The 24,501-nt window shown below is 49.9% G+C and overlaps 1 protein-coding gene and 1 long non-coding RNA gene across 6 annotated transcripts in view; one reads left to right on the top strand and one right to left on the bottom strand.

Moving 5' to 3' along the window:
* Positions 1-6,591: 6,591 nt before the first annotated feature.
* The window catches only part of LOC140492649 (uncharacterized), a 30,000-nt gene continuing 12,090 nt past the window's right edge, over positions 6,592-24,501 (top strand). Inside the window, exon 1 of the long non-coding RNA XR_011963594.1 lies at positions 6,592-7,613. This is a non-coding gene — a long non-coding RNA (uncharacterized lncRNA). The remainder of the gene's footprint in view (positions 7,614-24,501) is intronic.
* The window catches only part of LOC140492647 (RNA-binding protein FXR1-like), a 78,054-nt gene continuing 66,420 nt past the window's right edge, over positions 12,868-24,501 (bottom strand). For 3 of the 5 annotated variants that reach the window (XM_072591686.1, XM_072591683.1, XM_072591682.1), the window contains exons 12-17: positions 20,752-20,932; positions 19,869-20,084; positions 18,144-18,344; positions 16,334-16,432; positions 15,822-15,928; positions 12,868-14,858 (exon numbers count right to left, since the gene is read on the bottom strand). In XM_072591686.1, the coding sequence (XP_072447787.1) occupies positions 14,703-14,858; positions 15,822-15,928; positions 16,334-16,432; positions 18,144-18,344; positions 19,869-20,084; positions 20,752-20,932 (960 nt within the window). In that variant the 3' untranslated portion in view covers positions 12,868-14,702. The remainder of the gene's footprint in view (positions 14,859-15,821; positions 15,929-16,333; positions 16,433-18,143; positions 18,345-19,868; positions 20,085-20,751; positions 20,933-24,501) is intronic. The other 2 variants (XM_072591684.1, XM_072591685.1) reach the window with 2 other exon arrangements.

Here is a 24,501-nt window from a genome sequence, read left to right as displayed (position 1 = left end):
GGGCTAAGTGCAGGGTAATGGGGGTTAGAGTGGATGGACATTTTGGTTGGCATAGACCGGTTTGGGCCAAAGGGCCTGTCTCTGTGCTGTAGGACTCTATGACTCGATGACCTTTTTAAAAAATTCCACGATGACTTCCCTCTGACAAAGCCACATTGACTATCCAATAGAATTCAATATAGTCTTGAATATCCGCATTTCCCTTAATGTCACTTCAGTGGGGTAAAAGCCACCAATCTCAAGTTAAATGAAGAATTCAACCCACATTATTATTCTTTCATCAAGTCCTTTCCAGGAGGTATTTTTTGTAGATAACTTACTCTCAGTTATGTACTCATCTTCAAAAGGCATTGGTTTCACGACAGGGGCAGCCACTGTGGGGGCAGAAACAGGCAATCAGCAGATTCATTGAAGCTCCTCAAGGCACCATCGCACAATCATTGTGACACACACCCCCCCACACACACACACACACACCCCACACACACACACACACACACCCCACACACACACACACACCACACACACACACACCCCACACACACACACCCCACACACACACACACCACCACCCCACACACACACACACCACCCCCCCACACACACACACACACACCCCACACACACACACCCCACACACACACACACCACCCCCCCACACACACACACACACACCCCACACACTGCCCCCCGCCACACACACACACACACACCCCACACACACACACACTGCCCCACCCCCACACACACACACAGCCCCCCCGACACACACACACTGCCCCTCCCTCACAGACACACCCTCCCACACACACACACACCCACCCCACACACACTGCCCCCCCACACACACACACACCGCCCCCCCCACACACACCTCACACACATACGCCCCCGCACACCCCCCCCACACACACACACTGCCCCTCCCTCACAGACACACCCTCCCACACACACACCCACCCCACACACACTGCACCCCCCCACGCACACACACACCGCCCCCCCCCACACACACACCTCACGCACATACCCCCCCACACACACACCGCCCCCCCCACACACACCTCACACACACACACACACCACACACACACCTCACACACACACACACACACACACCTCACACACATACCCCCCACACACACACACCGCCCCCCCACACACACACCTCACACACACACACCCCCCACACACACCCCCACCCAACCCCTAAGTACACACCCACACACACACCCACACACATAAACCACATACCCCCCACACACACCCCACCCACACACACACACACCCACACACAAACACCCCCCACACACCCCCAAACACCCCCACACCTCCCCACACATGCCCCCCACACACACACCCCACACACACCCCTCCCACACACACACCACACCCCCACACACACACCCACCACACGCACACACCCACACACATACACCCCCACACATGCACACCCACACACACCGACACCCACCCCACCCACACACCCCCACACATACCCACCCACACACACACCCCCACACACACACCCTCACACACACACCCTCACACACACACCGCCTCCCACACACACATCCACACACACCCACACATACACCCCCCCACCACCACACACACACCCTCCCACACACACACCCACCCACACATACCACACACACCCCACACACACACCCACACCTACCACACACACACCCCCCACACACATCCCACAAACACACGCAAACACACACACACCACACACACCGCACACACACAACACATACACATTTCACACACACTCACCCCATACACACACATACACACCCCACACACATGCCCACACACACCCACACAACCCCCCATACACATACCCACACACACACACCCACCCAACTCTCCACACACACCCACATACACACATACACACCCTCTCCCACATACACACACCCACAACCCCCCACACACACCTCCCACACACACACACTCCCTCACACACACATACACCCACACACCTCCCCCACACACACACCCACACACTGCCTCCCACACACACCCACACACCACACACACCCCCACCCAACTCTCCACACACACACCCACACACACACATACACACCCCCTCCCACATACACAGACACCCACAACCCCTCACCCACATCCCCCACACACACACCTCCCACACACCCACCCACCCACACACACCCTCACACCCACACACACACCCCTACACACACACCCACCCACACACACCACACACACCCCCTCACACACACACCCACACACACAACACCCCCACACACACCACACACACACCCCACGCACACACCCACCCCCACCCCACAACCACATACATCCACACACTCCCCCACATACACACCCACCCCCCCAACACACACACACCCCACACACACCCCCACATACATAAACCCCCCCCACACACACACCCACCCACCCACACACCCACAGACCCCCACCCACCCCCAAAATACACACCCACACATACACACCCCACACACACCCTCACCCACCCCCTACATTCACATCCACACACACCCCGTACACACACACGCACATACACACCCACACACACACCCCACACACACACCCATGCACCCTCACACACACACACCCACACTCACCACACACGCACCCACAACACACAACCCCCCCCCACACACCCACAAACACACACACACCCATACACACACCCACACACACACACACACACCCATACACACACCCACACCCACACACACACCCCACACACACATACCCACACACACACATCCACACACACACACCCCACCACACACACCCCCTCCCACACATACACCCATACACCCCCTCCCACCCACACACACCCCAACACACACACACACCCACACCCACACACCCCCTCCCACACATACACCCACGCACCCCCCCCACACACACCCCCACCCAACCTCCCCCCCACACACATGCACACCCCCTCCCACACACACACACACCCACACCCCCCCCACACACACACCACCTACACACCCTCCCCACACACACACCTCCCACACACACCCTCACACACACATACACCCACACACACCCCAAACACACACCCACACCCACACACCCACACACCCCCTCCCACACACACACCCACACACCACACACCCCCCCACCTAACCTCCCCCCCACACACATACACACCCCCTCCCACACATACACCCACACATCCCCTCCCACACACACACACCACACACACCCCCACCCAACGTCCCCCCACACAGATATACACCCCCTCCCACACACACACCCACCCACACACACACCCACCCTCACACACACATACACCCACACACCCCCCAAACACACACCCACACACCGCCTCCCACACACACACCCTCCCACACACACACACCCACACACACCCCCCCACACACACCCCCACACACACACCCACACCACACATACACACCACACACACATACACACACACACCCTCCCACACACACACCCACACCACACACACCCCCCTCACACACACACACCCACACACACACCACACACACCCCCCTCACACACACACACCCACACCACACATACACATCACACACACATACACACACACACACCCCCACACACACACCCACACCACACATACACACCACACACACATACACACACACACCCTCCCACACACACACCCACACCACACACACACCCCTCACACACACACACCCACACACACACCACACACACCCCCCTCACACACACACACCCACACACACCCACACCACACATACACATCACACACACATACACACACACACACCCTCACACACACCCACACCACGCATACACACCACACACACACACACACACCCTCCCACACATACACCCACACCACACACACCCCCCTCACACACACACACACCACACACACACCCCTCACACACACACACCCACACACACCCACACCACACATACACATCACACACACACCCCCACACACACCCCCACACACACACCCACACCACACATACACACCACACACACATACACACACACACCCTCCCACACATACACCCACACCACACACACCCCCCTCACACACACACACCACACACACCCCCCTCACACACACGCACCCACACACACCCACACCACACATACACATCACACACACATACACACACACACACCCCCACACACACACACCACACATACACACCACACAGACGTACACACACACACCCTCCCACACACACACCCACACCACACACACCCCCCTCACACACACACACCCACACACAAACCACACACACCCCCCTCACACACACACACCCACACACACCCACACCACACATACACATCACACACACACCCCCACACACACACACCCACACACACACCCACACCACACATACACACCACACACACACACACACCCTCCCACACATACACCCACACCACACACACCCCCCTCACACACACACACCCACACACCACACACCCCCCTCACACACACACACCCACACCACATATACACATCACACACACATACACACACACACACACCCACACACACAGACACACCCCACACACACACACCTCAACACACACATACCCATAGCCCCCACATCCCCCCCGCACACTCACCCACACCCACACACCCACACCCCACATACATACACCCACACACTCACACACCCACACCCCACCCCACACCCAGTCTCTCTCACACACACACGGCTAGAGCAGATATCCCGACACACAGGCAGGAACACCATCGACGGTGGAATTTACATTCAGTCAATAAAACCTGGAATTAAAAGCGAGTCTCTGTCAGTGGGAGCATGACAATTCCTGATTGTTGGGAAAGCCCTTGGGATTCACTCATGTCCTTCAGGGAGGGAGACCTGCTATTCTTACCCCGGTCTGGCCTCACACGTGACTCCAGGCCCAGATCCCAATGTGGCTGAGTTTAACTTCCCTCCATAATAGCCCAGCAGCACTCTTGGTTCAGGGGCATTTAGGGAGGGGAGCAAATACTGACCTTACAACAGGCACTCACACCCTGTGGAGGGAGAGAGGAAAAGATAGTGGGACTAGATCCTGAGCATGGGAGAGTGATCCCAGAGTGAACCCAGAGTGTGGGAGAGTGAACCCAGAGTGAACCCAGAATGTGGGAGAGTGATCCCAGAGTGTGGGAGAGTGATCCCAGAGTGTGGGAGAGTGATCCCAGAGTGATCCCAGAGTGTGGGAGAGTGATCCCAGAGTGTGGGAGAGTGATCCCAGAGTGAACCCAGAGTGTGGGAGAGTGATCCCAGAGTGAACCCAGAGTGTACCCAGAGTGTGGGAGAGTGATCCCAGAGTGTGGGGGAGTGAACCCAGAGTGTGGGAGAGTGATCCCAGAGTGTGGGAGAGTGATCCCAGAGTGAACCCAGAGTGTGGGAGAGTGATCCCAGAGTGTGGGAGAGTGATCCCAGAGTGTGGGGGAGTGAACCCAGAGTGTGGGAGAGTGATCCCAGAGTGAACCCAGAGTGTGGGAGAGTGATCCCAGAGTGTGGGAGAGTGATCCCAGAGTGTGGGAGAGTGATCCCAGAGTGAACCCAGAGTGTGGGAGAGTGATCCCAGAGTGTGGGGGAGTGAACCCAGAGTGTGGGGGAGTGAACCCAGAGTGTGGGAGAGTGATCCCAGAGTGTGGGAGAGTGATCCCAGAGTGTGGGAGAGTGATCCCAGAGTGAACCCAGAGTGTGGGAGAGTGATCCCAGAGTGAACCCAGAGTGTGGGAGAGTGATCCCAGAGTGAACCCAGAGTGTGGGAGAGTGAACCCAGAGTGTGGGAGAGTGATCCCAGAGTGATCCCGGAGTGTGGGAATGGACGGGGACTGAGGGAATGTGGTCAGAGATTGGGAGTACTCTCCCGGGGGGGGGTAGTTGACTTCCGGCCGAGTCCGAGTCTGGGGAAAGGCCCCAATCAGTAAAATGAGACAAAATATAAACTCATTCAGGTGGAAGTGCCAGCCCTTTGGGAAAGGGGGGGGGGGGGGAGGGGGGCGGAAACTGGGTCCGTTTGGGAGAATGCCCAGTGGATGTGCCATGGAGCCGGCGCTATATAAATGAACATCCCACCCCCCCTTGAACAGAGAGTGACAGGGACTAACAGCCCATTTCAGACAGAGTCTGGGACAGAGTCTGAAAGGGTCCAACCTGAGGGGGGGGGGGGGAGGGGGGGAGGGGAGGGAGGGAGGGAGGGAGGGAGGGAGGGGGAGGGGGGGGGGGGGGCTGGTTAGGGTCGGGGCTTGTTCCCTTTGGAATTCCAGCGCTTACCCAGAGCAGGGATCCGAACGGAGGGGATTAGGAACAGGCTGCAGAACAAGGTCCTGGTGGAGAAAAGCATTTCCTTTTGGAGTTTGGTGGGGAGGGGGTGTGTGTGTGTGTGTGAGGGGGGGGGGGACCGATCACTGTCTGCTGTCCGACTCGCTCTCAGACACTGGCTCCTCTCTTGGTGCTGCCTCCAGCTCCTTCACTATCTCAGGGGGAGGCGTCACAAGCGGCGTCTCCAAGGAGAGGGAGTCAACAAAGCGACCCCCAACTGTTTCAAAAACAAACTCACCCCCCACCCCCCAACCCCCCAACCCCCCCCAGACCACTACCTCACCCAGAACCTCCCTAAACCCAACCCTCCCTCAAGTGGCTACTTCTCCACAGCTCCGAATTGCAAAGGTCTACACTCTTGAGAGGGTTATATATCCAGGGGGATGGAGACTAGATCCAGGGGTTCCACTTGGGGTGGGTATTGACACCCTCAGGGTACAGTGGGTCCGACTTTTCTTTTGGGAAGGAGCCGAGGAAACACTTCCTTAGATCTGGGCTCTGGAATTCACTACTACACACACCCCTACCCCCCCACAGACACACACACACATATAGAGGCAGAACCCTTGGGTCTCTTTAACGCTGTGATAAATTCTGGATCAGTTTGGGACTCGAGGGTTTCAGGGAAAAGGCAGGGGAGTGGATGTGAGGAATGTTGGATCAGCCACCATCCTATCAGGTTCGTGAATGGCCTCCTCTGGTTTCTATCTCCTATTAATCTGAAGGGAGGCCGGGTGACTGAGTGTATTAAAGAAAGAAATTAGTCGTTTTTCTTTTTAAAAAAAACCATTGAAAGCATCAACATTTGGATGGGAAGTGGGAATGCAGAGAGACATGGCCACTATCCCATAGAATGGCAGCAGGATGAATGGATCCTGGTTTCTGTAAATCTCCCTTGGGGCTGGGTAAGCAGCTGTGAAAGGTTATGCTGACTGTGATCAATGGGCAGTCAATGCAGCCAGTACTGTGGTACCTATTTGTTGGTCTGGGGGATCATGGGTACAAGGAGTTGGTCTCATGTTTTTTGTTTGAAGAGTAGGGGACACTGTTTGAGAATAAAATGCCTTATTTTTTTTTCCAGAGATGAAGAGTTTTACTCCCCTCCACCTCAGGGGGTGATTAGTCTCTTGATTTCAAAGAGCAGTGGAGGCTGGATTAATGAATTCACTCAAGACAGAGTTACAATTCAGATCGGGCGGCTGGGGTCAAGCTTTATGGGGGAACAGGTGTCAACCTGGGGCTGGGACCATAACCAGACCAGCCATGACAGAACAGGTCAGAATCCCACACTCCTGCTCTAACATTTCATATTCCTGTGTCACTAAAGATTCCTGCTCACTCACTCTCAACAGCATTCTGCCTCAATGGTCAGTTCTCCTATTCTACCTTCCCCTACCAATCCAGAAAATTCTGAGTTTTACCTCCAGGTTAATAGAAGAAACAAAACAGGTATGACCCCAAAATTGGAGGTGTAGTGGACAGCGAGGAGGGTCACCTCAGATTACAACAGGATCTGGACCAGATGGGCCAATGGGCTGAGAAGTGGCAGATAGTGTTTAATTTAGATAAATGTGAGGTGCTGCATTTTGGGAAAGCAAATCTTGGCAGGACTTATACACTTAATGGTAAGGTCCTGGGGAGTGTTGCTGAACAAAGAGACCTTGGAGTTCAGGTTCATAGGTCCTTGAAAGTGGAGTCGCAGGTAGATAGGATAGTGAAGAAGGCGTTTGGTATGCTTTCCGTTATTGGTCAGAGTATTGAGTACAGGAGTTGAGAGGTCATGTTGCGGCTGTACAGGATATTGGTTAGGCCACTGTTGGAATATTGTGTGCAATTCTAGTCTCCTTCCGATCGGAAAGATGTTTTGAAACTTGAAAGGGTTCAGAAAAGATTTACAAGGATGTTGCCAGGGTTGGAGGATTTGAGCTATAGGGAGAGGCTGAACAGGCTGGGGCTGTTTTCCCTGGAGCGTTGGAGGCTACGGGGTGACCTTATAGAGGTTTATAAAATTATGAGGGGCATAGATAGGGTAAATAGACAAAGTCTTTTCCCTGGGGTGGGGGAGTCCAGAACTAGAGGGCATAGGTTTAGGGTGAGAGAGGAAAGATATAAAAGAGACCTAAGGGGCAACTTTTTCACGCAGAGGGTGGTACGTGTGTGGAATGAGCTGCCAGAGGAAGTGGTGGAGGCTGGTACAATTACAGCATTTAAAAGGCATCAGGATGGGTATATGAATAGGAAGGGTTTGGAGGGATATGGGCCGGGTGTTGGCAGGTGGGACTAGATTGGGTTGGGATATCTGGTCAGCGTGGACAGGACCGAAGGGTCTGTTTCCGTGCCGTACCTCTCTATGACTGTATGTGGTGCCCGTTTCTGTTGCAGATAAATCAGTCTGTGCATCAGCTTTGGTTGTTGGAATAGACCAACAGTTCAACAGCAGCATCTTCCCTCCTGTTATTAAACTGCTGTCTGGACAGCTCGGATTTCAAACACATGTTGATATCACTTTTTGTGTAGATTCTTTGCAGCTGTAACTTTATATCCCTCACTCTGTTCAATTACCTTGTGAACTTTGTATTTTATGATCTCTCTGTACTGCATGCAAATACGTGACAATAATAAATCAAGTGAACCCTTAAACACCCCAATGATATCGGATTTCAGCCCCTCAGTTTGGCATGACACTCTGCACTGGGTTCAGGTCCCATCCTTCAAGCTCACTTCTGACTAATCTCTCGGTCACACTTTGATATTTTGCATTTGGATTGTTAATTAAGTGCAGAGCTCAAATAGGATGGAGCAGCGAGGGGTGGATTCAAGGCACAAGTAGAAAACTCCACAACAAATTAGCAAGGCCAACACAAAAAATATTGTTTTAATTCTTTAGCATCAAGTCAGAAGTTGAAAGGGGGGAAAGAGGGGAAATAGTGCGAAACCTGATAAGACTGCAGGCAACTTGGGCTGTCCGGTTGTAAAAATAAACTGTATTGAGGAATTGGAAATGGTACCCAGAAGACTAAAGGACAATATCCAAAGAGTGGGGTAATACATATCAGGAAAGCATCAGCCAGGGTACGTTTATAAAGTCATCCAGCACAGAAACTGACCCTTCAGTGCTACCAGGCCGTGCTGACCATAATCCCAAACTAATCTAGTCCCACCTGCCAGCACCCGGCCCATATCCCTCCAACCCTTCCTATTCATAGACCCATCCAAATGTCTTTTCAACATTGTAATTGCACCCACATCCACTTCCTCTCGGAGTTCATCCCACAGGTGAACCACTCTCTGTAACAAAGGTGCCCTTCATGCCTTTTTTAAATCTCTCTCCTCTCACCTTAGAAATGTGCCCCTTAGTTTTGAAATCCCCCACCCTAGGGAAAAGACAACTACCATTAAACCCTATCTGGACCCCTCATCATTTTATAAACTTCTATCAGATCACCTCTCAATCTTCTACACTCAAGTGAAAAAAATTCCCAGCCAATCTTCAGAATTCAAAGCGTCCATTTCCGGCAACATCCTGGTAAATCTCTTCAGAACCCTCTCTGGTGTAAAATTATCCTTCCTGTGACAGGGCAACCAGAACTGGACACAGTATTCCAGAATAGGCCTCAATGTTCTGTACAACCTCACCATGACATCCCCAACTTCTATAAGGGATTGAGCAATGAAGATAAAGCATGTCAAATGCCTTTTCAACCATCCTACATGTGATGTAAACTCCAATGAATTATGAAGCCATAGGGCCCTATGTGCTACAATATTCCTCAACTCCCTTGAAAACTGGATGGCTGAGGGGTGACCTTAGAATGATGCCAAACTTTGGTTGAGTGTCTGGAACGTTCCTTTTTAAAGGATAAAAGCAGAACCAGAGGCCCTCAAGCTAAGCTGTTTACCCCCTGATTTTATTGGTCAATGCATTGAGTGTTAAGAGTTGTGAGGTCACATTGGGGCTCTATAGGTTATTGGTTAGACCACTCTTAGAAAGCTGCATCCAATTCCAGTCTCTCTGCTGTAAGTTGTTAAACTAGAGTGCTGAAAAGATTTACAAGGATGTTGCCAGGTTTGGAAGGCTTTATCTATAGGGAGAGACTGGACAGGCTGGTTTTTTTTTCTCTGGAGTGTCAGAGGCGGAGGTGACCTTATAGAGGTTTATAAAATCATAAGGGGCAGGGATAGGGTAAATAGACAAGGAGACATTTTTTAAAAAAGCATCTGGTTGGCTGTATGAATAGACAGGATTGAGGGGGTTATGGGCTAAATGCTGGCAAATGGAACTAAATTAATTTAGGTGGGCAATTGCTCAGCACGGACAAGCAGGATCAAAGGGTCGGTTTCTGTGCTGTATGACTCAATGAAAATAGAGAATTTTTTACCCAAAGGAAGAATGTAGGGTCCCTACCAACAGCGACTGGTTGAAGCCAAATTATATGAAGATTAAAACTGGACCAGTCGCCGAGGGAGAAGGGAGGGGGGGGGGGGGGGGGTTTATAATAAAAAGGAGGAAAATATGGGAGCAGGCTCTAGTGAAGAATGATCAGTAGCAGGGACTGCTTGTGCAGCATATCCTATAATGCAGGTTGGTTTGAAGATAAAACAGTAGACCACCCAACCCTTTGATCTAACCCTCCCACTCAACAAGACCATGGCTGATGGGATTGCAGTTTTAACTTCATTTCCTTGCTAGTTCCCCCCAGTGACTGCTGACAGCTGTCTTAACACTGGATTCCCTCAATTAAAATCTAACTCCGCCTCAGACATATTCGGATGACTTTACCTCCACTCCTCTCCCCAAAGATTAATCACCTTAAGAAATCCATCCTCAATAGTTGGCCTCATTTTGGCAGTACCCTCCAGGGCTCGATCTCATGAACATGAAATTTAGATGCAAACTGGACCTGGTCTTAATGAAATAGGGTCATGGGACTGGACAGGGAGAAACTGTTCCCTCAAAAAAAATGTTCAAAGAGGGCATGGATTTAAAATAATTCACAAAAGGGAAAAAAAAAATTTCACAATGGGGAAAAGATGTAGAAGACAGAGCCAGAGAGTACATAGGTTCAATGTATACAATAGAGGGTTAGGAACTACTGTGATGAGCAGGAATGTGCAAGGTTATGGGGAAGATGGTGTAAGAATGAGACTAGGCAAATTGTTAATGAAAATAAAATTACTTTAACACAGATAATGCCAGTCTGGTCCAGAAACTCACCCAATATACGCAAGGTGGGTCACAGATACAACTACCAGCTATTTAATAACTCATCAGCACTGATCTCTCAAGGGGCTATCCTATTGCATCTGACCTCACGTGACCCTTCAATTTTCTGAAATATCTGCATTCCTTCAACCCTGACAGCTTGAGGTCCTCTCAATTTCCATAGTTCCAACACAGGCCAGTGTACCTTCAGCTCAGAGCCCTTGCTGAATTCCTTCAGAGACACTAAAACCCATTGGACTGGAGAACATCCTGGGTGCCCTTGTCCATGAATATCAAAAAGGTGGTTTGCAGGTGCAGCAGATAATTAAAGCAGCAAATGGAATATGGTCCTTCATTGCTGGAGGGATGGAGTTTAACAACATGCTGCAGCTGTACAGGATGTTAGTGAGGGCACACCTGGAATACTGTGTGCAGTTCTACAAAGCTAAAGATTACCCAACACCAGGTTGTAGTCCAACAGGTTTATTTGGAAGTACTGTACTAGTTTTCAGAGTGCTGCTCCTTCATCAGGCGGTTGTGGAGAAGGATGAAGGACCTGATGAAGGAGCAGCGCTCCGAAAGTTAGTGCTTCCAAATAAACCTGTTGGACTGTGAACCTGGTGTTGGGTGATTTTTAAGCTTTGTACATCCCAGTCCAACACCAGCGTCTCCACATCATCTGTACGGTTCTGGTCTTACTTGAGAAAGATGTCCTGGCACCGGAGGGAGGGCAAAGGAGGTTCACCGAGTTGATGCTGGAATTAAGGGCTAGCTTATGAGGAGAGATTGAGTAGCCTGGGACTGTACACACCGGAATTTAGAAGAATGAGGAATCTTACAGAAAGAAAATTAAGGGATTAGACAAGGTAGAAGCAAGAAAGTTGTTTCGATTGGTGGGTGAAACTAGAACTAGGGGGCGTGGCCTCAAAATAAGGAGGGCAACAGATTTTGGACTGAGCTGAGGAGGAACGTCTTCACCCAGAGGGTTGGGAATCTGTGGAATTTCCTATCCAGCAGAACAGTTGAAGCTACTCTGTTGACTGTTTTGAAGACAAGGATAGGTCTTTGAACAGTAAAGGAATTAAAGGTTACGGTGAGTGGGTGGGTAAGTGGAGCGGAGTCCATGAAAAGCTCTTACTGAGTGGTTGGGGGGGCCTCGAGGGGCCAGATGGCCTATGCCTATTATGTTCTTCTCCCTTAAATGCACCCTGGGGAGGTTTCAAATTGTGACATGCGCCAGTAATGGATGGAAACTCAGCAAGGGACTATGCTATCAGGCTGGGAAGCACCAACGTTGTAACATTAATCAAAGAAACAGTTCAGCCATTTAGAAGATGGAAGATCAAACTTTATTTTGGAACTACTTGCATACAAAGAAAACATATTGCACATCAACCAAAAAGAAACAATTTTTTTTAAAAAAAAAGAAAAACAAAGGACAAAAACATTCATAGTTTGGGATCTCATACACAAGACAGTTCAGAGACAGGAAACCAACCCTTTTCTACACTCATGGAGCCAACCAATTTGCAGCACCATCCAGGTTTCCATGTGAAACAACCAGTGTGTACGATACAGATCCAAATTGACACCGTAACGCAGTTTCAAATACCCTTCAAACTGTTGAAGATGCACGGTGGGCAAAATCATTTGTAAAAATTTCAACGCAAACAAAATTACTTCATCCATGGCAGCAAACTCGCAACCAAGACACGCACACACCCAGAGGGCAGCAAGTCTTACACCGGGCACCTCACCCAACTCCCAAGTGAGGGAACAGCTCACTCCTCTTAAATTGCTCTCAGTTGTGGCTGGCTGACTGTTGCTCTCCAGTTACTGCAATGACTCCTGCTCCGGTCAGCTCACTGTCAGGCAGGACCGGGGTTGGGGGGGGAGGGGGCCTTCTTAACAAGGCTGTCACAGACTCTGTGCTGTGATAACCTGTCTCGTTCCCTACTCTGAAGCAAACCAGGCTGGTACTGCCAATGCCTTCAGTTACTGCTCAGTCAGAACTCAAGAAGCCACGTGGCTTCAAAGTCTCGCCACTGCCATCAGTGAGGAGGGGTGTGCGCGTTTTGTAAATAGGGTTATGAAGTAATTTAAAGAAAAGAATCATTAACCTTAGATTATTTTTGCCATTATGAAGTCTCATGATCACACGCACTAGCCATTCTCCTGCAGCACAACAGGTAACAAATATCAAAACCAGCTGCTCGGGCTCAGTGTCATACACACGCACTGAAGAAATGTGGGCGTTAGGGTTAGTGTGATGCAAGGCTATAGAGAGTTCGGTTTTTAAATACTGTACAGTGAAAATAAATTAACCTTTTAAATGAAGCTGCTTTGTCCAACCTTCCTGACAATCATCTCTCCTGCACAACCTCTGGAGCCACCTCCTCGTTTTTCACTCAGCCCTCCTTCCTGCTCCTCTCTACCTCTCCTTCCCTTCCAGTGTTTTCTCCTTACATTCGAATCAGCAATGACTGAATCATTTCTGCTTTTATTTATTTTTCTCCCCCCAGTTATACTTGTTGCTCTTTTTTTGATTTACTAATCAGTGCAAGTAATACAGACTGCATCGTTTTATACAGTGTCTCCTTACCAGAAGTGGTTGCATACTCAAGTTTCCTTTTTTGCAATTTTTTTCCCTGTAGAATTTTTAATGTTTTCTTTTGAAACATACAGCTTTTAAGTAACCGACATCTTTCTTTCACATTCTCTACTAGAGTCGTTCTGATCTATCCATCTTCAGCTTCTATAACCAAACCTCTTTATTTAAATATATCAGTCACTGACCTGCGCCATCAAAACATCAGAAAACAAAATCCCACAGTTTCCTTTTACACTGTTAGAAGGCACAACATCTTTAATTAAATGGGTTTTTTTGTGTTTTTTTTTGCTTTTTTAAGTGTATTTTTTATTTCCTCGAACTTTTTAATTAAATGTCAAAAAACAGATACACAGATATATGTTTGAACACCTCCCCTCAAACCTCTGTCCAGTGCTGAGGGTAAGGGGAGGGCAAGTGCTGTGTCGAGTCGGGTATTGGTAAGTAGTTACGTAGTATTCAGGTTTCCTATCTTTGGCAAGCTTTGACAAGCACTATTGAATAAACATGATGCAAGCGGGACTGAGATTCAAGGGTGGAGGCTGTGGCGTTTTTACGAAACACCGTTCACCACAGCCTGCTGCTTGATGGTGGCTCCTGCTCGCCCACGCTCCTGGGAGCTGCCCGCTGTCTTGGTGGCGCTGTCACTCGGACTACTGGTGGGGCCGTTGGGCACGGCACTTGGCTCTTCACTGGGGTCCGCCTGCTCCTGAGGGAGGCCAAGCACAAACAGACCGTTTCACCACATTTCACTTGCCTGAGGACTTCACATCTCGTCCTATGGAGCTGACAATGCTTTCAGAATCTGGGTCAACCAGAAGCCCCCCCCCCCCCCCTCACTTGCTGAGGGGGATGTTGTTTCCCTGTGACGGGAATACAGAACTGCAGGCAGAGTCTAAAATAAGGGGACCATTAGCTGAGAGTATCACTCGCCCAGAGTTTAGCTTAGTCAGAGTACATTTCTCCTTCTGCTCCTGTATCTGACATTCGCCGGACAGAAGGAATTAGCACTGCAACAAAGGCATAAAAGCTGTCGGAGTCCTTAGAGAAAGGACATCGTTAAGGGATTAGAACAGTCACAGCATTACCTTGAGAAGTAATGCCAACTTCCAATCAGTACAGCCCAAGAGAAGGAGAGAAACATTTCAAGGTGCTCAATCTGCAAGCCCTGGGAGCAAGCAGAGACCTCGACCAGTCTGGCCTTCAATGAGGATTTTGTTGTGCAGCTGTTCATTCTCCACCCAGCCCAATAAGTGGCTATGTAACACTGACCACTAAGGCTGACCCAATTATTTCAAAACAAACAGAAGTGAGCAGCTAAGGAGGAGCGGTGTGGTGCGCAAAAGGGAGATAACGTGGCACAGTGGTTAGCACTGCTGCCTCACAGCATCAGGGATCTGGGTTGGATTTCCCTTTTGGCCGACTATTGTGTGGAGTTTGCACGTTCTCCCTGTGTCTGTGTGGGTTTCCTCCAGGTGCTCCGGTTTCCTTCCACAGTCCAAAAATGTGCAGGTTGGGTGAATTGGTCGTGCTAAATTGCCCGTAGTGTTAGGTGCATTAGTCAGAGGGAAATGGGTCTGGGTGGGTTACTCTTTGGAGAGTCGGCGTGGACTTGTTGGGCCAAAGGGCCTGTTTCCATACTGTAGGGAATCTGATCTAAATCACAATTTACCTGTTTTCCCTTCGGCTGTTGTTCTGGGGTTCCCTCTGATTGTTCTTTTTGAGACCCACACTGTCGGCTCTGCGACTCAGCACGAGAAATGTAGTCGGCCACTGTAACTGAGGTAACACGCATCTTAGAACATCATTCACCCACTTCCCATCGGTGACCACAAGCAGCTGGAAATCGCTCCTGTTGGGAGCAGGATGGGGTAGGGAAGATTTAACTAAGCTGTTCAAAATTACGTGGAGCTTTACAGAGAAAGAATTCCCATTGACAAGAGGTGGACACATTGGTGAAAGAAGGGGGAAGAGGAGATAGGAGTCTCTGTTTAGAGTTGTGCTGACTTACAGCAGATTCAGTAGGAACCGTTCAAAGGGAGAACTGGAGAAATATACAAGGGATGGGGATCTGCATGCGTGTGGGGGTGGGGGGGTGGTGGAGGAAGAGAGAGCGAGCGAGGGGGGTTGGGGGGCAGTGGGAATGCTGTCTCAGCCCTGACACAGAGATGGTTAATTCCTCACCTGGCTGCCGGTCTCGGCTCAGGGAACTGTCCAGTCGGTTTCCGCGGTTGCGACGCCGCCTACTCCTGTTCCTTCGGGGAGGTCGACCCTCACTTTCGTCTGCACGGGCACACCGGGTGAAGACAGTGGAGAGGGCAGGTCAGGGGAGGAGACAAACAATGACAGCTCAGTCCAAAGCCCATCATTTCAGCACCCACAACACTAAACCACAAGCACAAAGTTTTAACCTGGCCTCTGGTTCCATTTCTTCCAAACCTAGAGCAGCTCAGTGGTTAGCACTGCTGCCTCACGGTGCCAGGGACCCAGGTTCAATTCCACTCTCAGGTGACTGTGTGGAGTTTGTACATTCTCCCCATGTCTGTGTGGGTTTCCTCCGGGTGCTCCAGTTTCTCCCACAACCCAGGGATGTGCAGGTTAGGGTGGATTGGCCATGGGAAATTGTCCCATAGTGCCCAGGGATGTGTAGGTTAGGGTGGATTGGCCATGGGAAATTGTCCCACAGTGTCCAGGGATGTGCAGGTTAGGGTGGATTGGCCATGGGAAATTGTCCCACAGTGTCCAGGGATGTGCAGGTTAGGGTGGATTGGCCATGGGAAATTGTCCCACAGTGTCCAGGGATGTGCAGGTTAGGGTGGATTGGCCATGGGAAATTGTCCCATAGTGCCCAGGGATGTGTGGGTCAGGGTGGATTGGCCATGGGAAATTGTCCCATAGTACCCAGGGATGTGTGGGTTAGGGTGGATTGGCCATGGGAAATTGTCCCATAGTACCCAGGGATGTGTGGGTTAGGGTGGATTGGCCATGGGAAATTGTCCCATAGTACCCAGGGATGTGCGGGTTAGGGTGGATTGGCCATGGGAAATTGTCCCATAGTGCCCAGGGATGTGCAGGTTAGGGTGGATTGGCCATGGGAAATTGTCCCATAGTGCCCAGGGATGTACAGGTTAGGGTAGATTGTCTGTGGGAATGCAGGGTTACACACATAGGGTAGGAGGTTGGGATGGGGTGGGATGCTCTTCAGAGGGTCAGTGTGGACTCGATGTGCTAATGGCCTGCTTCCACACTGTAGGGATTGTATGACTCAACTAACAAGAAAGGTGGTTACAATCACATTGAGGAACTGATTAAACTCTCCACGTTTCACAACCAATTATTGCAGAAGGAAAGAATTCCAACCCTAACTCGCAACATGAATACAGCTCAGTAATTTCAGGCCAACTCACTATTGCCATGCTGCTGCTCCTGGGATCTTGCTCTGCACAATTTGGCTACAGAGTGTCCTACATGACAAGGGACCACACACCTCTTACCTGCCCCCACTTTGTATCACATTTTCAGAAGGACATTAAGGCCCTACAGCCTCTAATGGCGAGGGAGGGGATTTCCCAGAACCGAAGCCGGATTGCAGGGTTTCCCGAGGAGAATGTAAAGGGGTGATTTAATGGAGGGATTCTTTCTGCCGATAGCAGGCGGGCCAGTAAAACACAGGGACACAGATTGATGGAATCAACAAAATAATCTCTGGGGCAGATGAGATTTTGTTTTTAAAAATGGTTACAATGTGGAACTTGCCACCTGAAAGGACAGTGGAAACAGACTGGAACATTGCTACCCAAAGGAAATTGGAAAAATTCTTCAAGGAGAAAGCTTTGCCGAGCTATGGGCAAGTTGGGGGCGGAGGGGGGGGGGCTGAATGGCCTCCTTTTGTATTGCCCCATTCCAGGATTTTTAAAAATCGGTGTAGAATTTCTGCATCAGATCCCCAGCCATCATTCCCCTCACAAAAGGAGGAACACTGCCTGGCACATACCCACACCATTCTCATTGACAGACGCAGTGTCAGACTCCACAACGCCATCCATCATGGTGGCATCATCGTCGGTGCGGCGCCTACGCGATCTGCGACGCCGGCTGGTGTTTGCATGGGATTCACTGGCATCCGTGTCACCAGCTTGATCAGTTTCTGCATTCTCCAGCAGGCTGTAGGGATTGCTGTCAGGATCCTTCAGCACTACAACAGGAGCAGGCACACACCGTGAGAGAGAACCACACTGAGTATGACAGGGGGGGGGGGGGGGGGGGGAGAGAAGGGAAAGAGAGAGGGAGAGGGAGAGAAAGAGAAAAGAGGGGAGAGGGAGAGGGAGAGGTACAAACCTTCGCTGTTGATTAGCGCCTCAAACATTCGTGACTGACGTTCAGGCCACCCTAGCCTGAACTGAGCCACTGTCCCATCCCAGCGTCTCTGCACTTGTTAAATATAAACCTCACTCCAAGGTGGCCTCTGTCTATTCCATCTGATTACTTCAAACTTAAATGTTCCCTGCAGTTTGCATTCTGATTCAGGCCACCTTCCTGGTGTTGAGTACCATCATGACAGTCTCTGCTCTCTAACTCCTTCTAACCTTTTCAAACAAACCATAAACGCCGCCCTGCAGGATCACTGGGAATTAAACACAGCTACAGTACCTCAGGATGGAAGTGGCATGTTTTCAGATTACCTCAGAATTATTGCCAAGAGGAGTGAAAGGGGGTCAGAGTCACCACTTTGAACCAGACATTCTGGGTGATCACCACCTGGCCTTTGATGGCACCGTGCTGAGGGGAAAGGGACTGGTGTCTTTCTTACATTATAACAGCAGCTACAGTGTGTGCTGGGACACCCTGCAGTGGTGCAAGGTGCCTTCCTTGAAGGTCATTTCACTCCCAATCTTCACTCCTCTCAGCATACAGCTTGTAAAAAGGCCAGTGGGAACGGAGTCCATTGAAGTGCACCAGCTCTGGCTGTGAACTGCAGACCTTCCCTTCGAAAGGAGGTCTCTGTGAACGGACCTCTTTATCCACCAGAGGGAACCCAGGTACAAATGGGGACAAGGTATTTCAACTCCTCACATCTACCAAAGTGACCCACATATCACATAACGGATAATCTGAACTGACTCAACAATCTTTCCAATAAAAAACAAAAATCACTTCCAAACCTTGTCCTGAAAGGTAGTCTGTACCAGGGAGCATTCTGGCAGCACATCCAGGCACACCATCCATCCTCCAACTCCACTGAGCTCAGTCCAATTCTTACACTCACCTTCCTCACCAAAAAGGTTCTCACTCACTTCAGATGGTTTCATATGACACTGCAGCCTTGAGAGCTTTTAAAGGGAGAGGGTCTCAGAACATTTCACGGGTACAGCTGACAGAAACCCTGTTCCTCTGAAAGCTATTCCTAGGTGTGAGGCATCAGAAAGACAACAGACATCATTCTCAAACGATGGGAAACAACCGCCTAAGGATCGTTTGGCAGGGTAGAAAATCATGCAGCCTGCCCAGTCTTCCCACAGCCCTCCCTTCACTCCCAGTGGAGCAGGAAGCCTCTCTCCCTCCCCATTCTCACTCCAGCTGAAGCTCAATCCTTTGCCTCCCCTCCCTAACTCCTCCTCAGGGAGGGACTGACTGATCACAATCAGAAAAGGGACAGGACGATGTCACTGCCTTAGGCAGATTTGCCTAACTCCCCTTGGAATAGAGACTTCACGGTTACCAGCACTGATCGACGATGTCCCGCCTCGGCCTCCTCCACGACCTCTCCCAGAGGGAGGGCCCCCTCGCCCCCGGCCTCCAGCTGGCCTCCTCCGGTTCAGATCCGATCCCTGCCTGCGATCCCGATCCTCATCCGCCTGACCCAAGGACCAGTCGCTCAGCTCGTCCCGCCGCTCGGATTCGGTCTCTGAAGCATTGGAGAAGTCAGAGTTGTTGTCTGGGGTGAGAACAGGTTGGAGGTTAATGGAGTGCGCACTCTGTGGGTGGGCTTTAAGCTGGTCAAGCATCAGACAGACAAACGGAATGAGGAACTGCTGGCAGAACTCAGCGGGTCTGGCAGCATGCGAGGAAAGAAAAAACAGTTATCCATTCCTAAATTTGGCAGTACGCCCTCCATCCAGCAGGGGAGCAAGGGAGCACTGTCAGACTGTTGAGAGTCAGGCCTGGGGTTAGGAATGAAGAATGAGGTGACTGATGGAGCAGGGAGGAAGCGCAGTGCATTGAAGGAGAGAAGGGAAACAGTACGAGTTGCTACAGACTCAGCAACTGCGAAAGTTCATTTCTGTAGTGCCCTAAAGATGACACAAGCATCCCAAGGGGTTTCACAGGAACTGGAGATCTGACAATAAAAGGAGATGTCGGGCAGGGAATCAAACACAACGGAGGCAAATGGAGAGACGCAAGGGCTGTGACAGAATTCCAGAGATTAGGGAGGAGGTAGTCGGGAGACGTGGCTGTCAGGGCTGGGTCCATTAAAAGGAAGAGTTAGCGATCAGGAGAGATTGCTGCTGCTCATCACAATTTCTTTTTGAAAGTGGTGAACTAGAGGCTGCACAGACAAGTCAAATGACCTGATAAAGAGTACCAAGTTGGAAGGTAGGTACCTCTCCTGCCTCGCCCTCGGCCACTGTAGGATCGTGAGCTGTGGATGGAAGAGGCAGTGCTGTCATCCGTCATGTAGCCACGCTCTTTGTCAGCGCGGGTAGACAGCGGGCGGTAACCCATGCCAATCTGGCGAAGTTGCTCATCTATCTGCAGCCTCTCCAGTCGCAGCTGTTCTACTTCCTGCAGGGAAAGGGAGGGACACAACCAGGTTTGCCAGTGGCATCAGCAAGAATTAATTCAACATTTAGGCAGAATGTTTAAACCCCTTAATCCCACAATTGCTACCCCACGAAGGCCAGGCTCACTGACTGGACCACATCATTGAGGGCCCTCTGTCGTGTGCGCAATCCTTCTATTGTCTGAGTGTAACCAACTCTGCCTCAAAACATGCTGGTCATTGAGCTCATGTGTAGAATGCAGTTTGCAACATCCCAAAGAGTTTTACCAACAATTAATATTTTAGAACAATTGTAATGCAGGAAATAAGGCAGCTTGTTAGTGCACAAGGTCCCCCGAGCAGCAACTAAACTAGATTCTGTTGGCGGTGGGATAATTTAGCTCACTACGTTTAGCTGAACCTCAGGCACTTTGAGAATGTGCAGCAGGATCTTTTATACCCACTCGAGGGGGACCAGAGAGTTATTTATTACCACATCTCTCTCAGTACTGCAGCAGGAGTGTTAAACCTGGAGTTAGTGTTCAACTCTGCAGTGGGACTCAAACTCAACTTGTGGTACAGGAGAGTGCCTCTCACCAAGTCAATGGACACAGATCAAAAGTGGGATCCTAACATTCTGTAAACTCCAATTCCCCCCACTCAATGAGACTTGCACTGACATCTTCCCTCCCTCCCAAGTGGCCCCACTGTTCCTGAAGCATCTTGAAAGGAGTCTGATGATTCAGTACAAATTGTGGACAGAAATTCTTCTGTAATCCTTTGTCCAGTTCTGGTTGCCCTGTCATGAGAAGGATATTATTAAACTGGTTCAGAAGAGACTTAAGGATGTTGCTGGGAGTTATGGGAAGGGGTGGATCGGCTGGGATTTCTTACCCCTGGGAGGTTGAAAGGTGACCTTATAGAAATTTATAAGATCATGAGCAGTAGAACGGCAAATGTCTTTTCCCTAGGATGAGGATTTCAGGATTGAGGACATATTTTTAAGGTAGAGGAGAAAGAATAAAAAATGGGCAATTTTCTTGTGATTTTATGGTGTGTGTGGAATGAACTGCCAGAGGAAGTGGTGGGTACAGATACAGGTACAATACTTAAACAACAGTTAGATAAGTACATGACTAGGACAGGTCTGAAGGGATGATTTGGAGATGCTGGTATTGGACTGGGGTGTACAATGTTAAAAATCTCACACCAGGTTATAGTCCAACAGGTTTAATTGGAAGCACTAGCTTTCGGATCGACGCTCCTTCATCAGGTTGTTGTGGACGACAATTGGAAGGCACAGAGTTTTGCAATAAATTCAGTGTCTTACAATGGTGTCCTCCACAATCACCTGATGAAGGAGCGTTGCTCTGAAAGTTAGTGCTTCCAATTAAACCTGTTGGACTATAACCTGGTGTTGGGTGATTTTTAGGTTTGAAGGGAATTGGGTCAAGCGCAGGAAGGTTGGACTAGTTTAGTTTGAGATTATGGTCAACACAGACTAAAGGGTTTTGTTTCTGTAGTCTAAATTCTCTCTGGAGTAGGAGCTGAATTTAGGTCAATTCCCAGGGATCATGCAAATTCTTCAAAAGCATTCACCCCAAAACAAAGTGAGCAGGGAGAGTGAACAGCTTTTTAATTGAAACCATTTGGTTTTTCACCTGCGAGTGTACCATTGAATCGAATATCAAAAAGTGTACAGCAATTGTGACAACACTTAAATCACAGACCATCCTGAGGAATCACATGGCAAAGCTACCTGACGCAAGTTCTTTGAATTTTGTCGATGGCGTGAGCTACACAGTATAACAATTGCTGTTAGTCAGGACATGCTGCAGATAGAGGGGAAACAGTGGAATCTGGGTGTTGGGAGGCTGCTGTTTAATGGCATAGCCTGCTGGGGGCAGAGCTGCCTGTCCAACAGCCAAGAGCACTCCAAGGTGTTTGCAGAATTCAGGGTAGTGCACGTGCTGATACAAAACAAGACAGGACAGCTGCAGCAATGGAAAGAGCTGCCTAGGAAAGATCACTTTGGGATAGATCCACGAAAGGGGTTTACAACACAATGTGGACAGCCCAGGACCACTCAAAAACCTTAGTGGGGGAGCTTCTCCCACTGCTATATTCCCAGTGATTTGCTGCTATTCTTCCAAAAGAGATCAGTGTCAGGATTATTTAATACAACTGGCAGTAACGCGTTCTCTCCTAAAGTCAAGCCGCATGCTTATTTTTGGAGTTAGGGGGTTGGGGGAAGGGGTGGTTTAGATAAATAAAGACTCACTCAGCAGTTAACACTGGCACCAAAAATCCCCACATCTGAGGAAGACAGAGTGGAGGGGGGGAGAATGTTTGGAATTTCTGACTGAAGTTGACATGGATTGAAAACGTTGACTGTGGTTTGAGTTCCACATGCCCCGATAACACCATCCGTGTTATCGATGTGTAGGCTTACACCTGCTGGGCCTCGGCCTGCACGAACTGCAATCCTGCGGGAAATCCCCAAAGGCATGCTTACCAGAGGCTTATCAAGAAGCATCAGATCTCTCTTTGTAATCAGCCTACCCACAGTCAGCCATTATCCTCAGACTAAGGATAAATTGCCCAGTTTAGATTGTGCAACATACCAAAGACTCAAAACAGTAAAAAAAAAGGAAAACTTGCAAGTGAGGGGGAAATCAGAAGCAGAACGAGTAGGAAAGCAGTGCCTGAGGCAGCTGGTGGAACCCGATAGCCACTTTCAGATGCTGACGGATCCATGGGTTTTCACCAGAGAACCTCCAATGGTGCTCTCCAAAGTCAGACCCCTCAGTATTGTTTTGAAGGGGCTGGCGGGGGGAATTTGCCTGGTCTTTACAGTGATGTTTGTGAGATCCTACCATGCACAACTTGGCTGTCACATTTACCATATTACAACAGTGATTACACGCTCAAAAAGCATTTCATTGGCTGTGAAGGACTATGGGACATCCCAGGATGATGAAAGGTGCTACAGAAATGTAGTTCATTCGGTTTTGCATTTGGTGCTGAATTTCAACTCCGGTAACTAAGGTCCAACCTTTTACCATGTTTCGGATTGGACTACATTCAAACATTAGCAAACATTACTGATGAAACAATCCCGGATGTTATATAGGCAAGCAGCTCACTCAAAACACAGTAATGGGGATGGGTGATGCAGCTTGAACCATCAACAGCTTCTGAGCTGCAGAAGCAGCTGAAGGCCAAAGAACTAAATATTCCAGCATTACAGGCAGCAACAGGAGGTGACATACATGCAGCTCAGTGTTGCTGAGCTAGGGAGTTTGCTGTTTAGCAGGGGGTGTAGGGGGCAGGAATGCAACATCCTAACATCGCCACATAACACAGCTCCCCCTCTCACAGAGGCCAACACCAAATCAGAGACTGCAGATCCATTGGGAGCACTGGTAGAGGTCACTACACTGTCGTATTTAGACACACAAGTGACGAGCTGGAGAAATCCATTCCTGGGGCCACGCAAATACCAGAGATTTAGTTATCAAATATCACAAAAACAGAGGCAGGGGATTGGTGCAAGGATGAGGAGTTGTAAATTAGTCCACGACTCCTACGC

This window comes from Chiloscyllium punctatum, chromosome 21 (genome assembly GCF_047496795.1).
Source record: "Chiloscyllium punctatum isolate Juve2018m chromosome 21, sChiPun1.3, whole genome shotgun sequence".
In the NCBI taxonomy this organism is placed as follows: domain Eukaryota; kingdom Metazoa; phylum Chordata; class Chondrichthyes; order Orectolobiformes; family Hemiscylliidae; genus Chiloscyllium; species Chiloscyllium punctatum.
This window is presented reverse-complemented; position numbering and strand designations above follow the sequence as displayed.